Source organism: Pygoscelis adeliae, unplaced genomic scaffold (genome assembly GCF_000699105.1).
Source record: "Pygoscelis adeliae isolate BGI_AS28 unplaced genomic scaffold, ASM69910v1 Scaffold63, whole genome shotgun sequence".
NCBI lineage: Eukaryota > Metazoa > Chordata > Aves > Sphenisciformes > Spheniscidae > Pygoscelis > Pygoscelis adeliae.
In genome coordinates, this window is record NW_008824414.1 from 6400522 (window position 1) to 6403711 (window position 3190).

Consider the following 3190-nt stretch of genomic DNA (forward strand, 5'->3'; position numbering starts at 1 on the left):
ATCTTACATATTTCTGAAAATTAGAAATAAGCTCTTTCTTTCTTCAAAGTAAAAAGCATCCCTCTGCTTAAAACATGACGGTCTTTTTCCTTCTATTTGTATTGTACAACTGCAAGCAGTTTATCATATCCCACCTGAAGAGTGGCCAAATAAGTAATGTTGCTGTGAATGAGTGAGAAATGAGAGTAGATTGCGCCTGGGTCAATAGTAAGCAGCAGTTTGGCTGTTCACAGCAATAATGTAAATACGGGAGTTGTTGCCTAAAGCTGCCCTAGTGGGCCAGGGAAGTAGTGGAGCAGACTTGGCAGTAAGCCCAGCCTGTAAAACAACATCCAAGTCCTTGCATTTGTCCGGGCATGCCATGTGGGGTTCGAATGACAGTGGAATTTAAGATGAGTGAAATGATCAGTAAGGCTAAGTAAAATTGCAAGACAGGAGCAAGCTTATTAAGGTAGAAGAGAATGTTGGCTTGTTTAGTACACCCATCTGTGAGTATTCTTGTGAAATACTGGCGAAATAGAACATCTAAAAAAATGTTGAACTGCTCAAAGTCATTCAGGGAAGATCAGTTTAAATCTGAAGAACTGCAGAACTGGTTGATAAGCAGGCTTTCGGGCTGTGTTGTGGCCTGCACGTCTCGTGCGTTAACTGAACAACTGAACTTAATCATTTACGTGGCTCTTCTGACTAAATGTCTCAGTGGCATTGAATGTTTATGGTTACTTTTCAGACAAAGGATGATAGGTGTGATAAAAGAGAAGATACTTTTGTCCACTTTCTTTGGGAGGCCCAGTCCTCATTTTTAGGTACCTGGGGGAAGGAGAGAAGGATCAACTTTCTGGGGATCTGAATACAAACCCATGCTCTTTCAGCAATAAATTCATGAAAATAGAACTCTGTGCTTGGTTTGGGGTTGTGTTGTGTTGTGGTTTTGTTTTTTTTTAAAGCAGAAACAAAAACTTCATTTGAGGCTGCATAAAAGACATTTGTAGGTAGAAACATGAGCAGGTACTTACAGCTAATTTATTATTCCCAGAAATGTAGAATCATATTATTCATATTAATATTTAGATTAATAGCAATTGCTTGTTTAAAAAATGGCTTCTCAGACTGCATTTTGAAGATTAGTCATCACTTCTAAAAATAAGAAATATTTTTAATATAGCAAAATTGCTGGATGGAGTTGGGTTTTTCTGTTTGTTTTTTTAACAGGTTGTTGGAGAGGGTTATTCTCAAAATCTTGTAAATACTCCTCTTTGGACTTACTCTTAGGTCCTTTCAAACCGAGATCTTTCCATTTTCTTAGGTATGAGGTTATTCAAGATTGCAGGAGGCAAATAACTTTAAATTCACTGCTTAATGAGAGTCTCTGTGTTTTAGTGGCTGCTAACTTTGCTTTTTAGGAACAAATGCTGGGAGAAATGTTTTTTAATCCCAGATTTTAAATTTTTAAAAATTGTTTTGGTAAATAGAAAAAATGGGAAGACCACTTAAACATAAATTCAGTGATAAGCAGCATTTGTACTATGCTGGAGAGGGAATGGAATTGTGACTGATTGTAGTTGGGACAGGGCACAAGCTGTTACCTTCTAACTAAAGTTGTTTTACAGAGTAACCCTTTATATCTTCATACCCAAAATGAAAGCATACTCTAAAAACAGAATGGTGAGCTGGTAACACAGTCAGGGTGCATTTATTAACCGTTAGTGATGATGATTCACTGCTTTTGATGGCTGCATAATGGGCTGTAATAATGTCTACAATGATTTATAGCTACTCGTGTATCTTAGATGCTTTCTAGTAGTTGTTCCCTAAATCAAGAACACGAAGGAGACGAGGAGATGGAGTAACTGTATGATTACAAAAGACTTTAACGGTGTCATTTGGCATAACTGTACTCAAGTGACAAGGCCCCAAGAGAATGTGTGGTTTAATCCAAAGAACCACTAAGAAAATCTGTCAACATTTTGTATTTTGCATAGCTTCTTTAAATTAGGTCAGAGTCTCTGTATTTCATCAGTGTAATTCGTCAAATTTAGGCTTTTGAGAGCAAATGCTACTGTCTTTCAAACTGCCTAGCTTTTTTGGCTGGACGCAGGAGGTTAGGCTGATTAGGTACAGTATGTGGTGAAACCTCCACTCCTGCTGGAATAAACGCAAACTATTTAGGACTCTGTGAAGAGATGCAAAGTTTCAGGGCTTGCATGTGACACAGTCGTGAGGAATGTTAATATGGTCTCCCTTGTATTTTGGGGGATCATTCTGAAAGTTGCTGAAAAAAATGGCGTTCATGCTCAGCTTCAGCCTCCCCTTTCTCATTTGGCTGTTTGATTCCTGTTACTGCCTGTTATGCTTACTGTGTCAATCTTAGCAAAGTGATTTCAAGGTGTTTCTGATTCTGCATTCATGTGAGCAGCTGGGAAAACAGGAAAGTTTCAGATTATCATTCTGGCTCGTTTCAGTCCTTTGATGTACAGAGCCTTTGAGTTTTGTGCACCTGAAATCTACTTTAAAGCTGTATTATAAAATAGATATTGGTGAAAAGCTGTAATGTTAATGATTTGAAATACTGAGTTAACTATATGGTAGGATTGCCTGCTGTGGAATGGTTTGCCCTCTGTCATGTTGTAGGACAGCTGCAGAAGTACAGTGTAATTTTGCTGAGGTGTGAAGAGTTCCCAAACTAGTTTGTTCAGATACTATCAATACCAGTTCTCAGCCCCTGTGTCATGCTCTGTTTGATAAACAGAAAGAGGCATGCCCCCATTTTGGTCTCCCCTCCTCTTACTGTATAACCTCTCCCCACTCAAACTTCTTGCCTTGGCTTATTGCATTCCTTTTCTACCATTTTTCGCAAAGACCCTAGCCTATGTCACCATACTCTCCTATAAACTAAAATGCCCGTTTTCTTGCACACTCCTGTATTGTTTTGTTTGCTATGGCCCTACTTACACATTCTGATCTTGGAAACTTGGGTTCTGCTCAGTGCTTGGTTCAGGACTGGAGCAGACTGTAAACCTGGAGGTGTCTCTGTATGGAGCAGCAGGTTGCTATCAGCAAGCTCACTGGTGTTAGAAGTTGATCAGTGGTAAAGGCATCCATGTAGGTAGTTAGGTGAGGATTTTGGTTTATAGGTACAGCATAAACCAGAACTTTGAATAACTGGATAGCCTTTTATGGAGTCCGTTAG

General features: G+C 39.0%; 1 protein-coding gene across 1 annotated transcript in view; it reads left to right on the forward strand.

The window, feature by feature from the left end:
* The first annotated feature begins 356 nt into the window (after positions 1–356).
* Positions 357–3190, forward strand: part of NFATC3 (nuclear factor of activated T-cells, cytoplasmic, calcineurin-dependent 3) — a 72037-nt gene continuing 69203 nt past the window's right edge. The window contains exon 1 of the mRNA XM_009320852.1: positions 357–408. Coding sequence (XP_009319127.1) covers positions 357–408 — 52 coding nt within the window. The remainder of the gene's footprint in view (positions 409–3190) is intronic.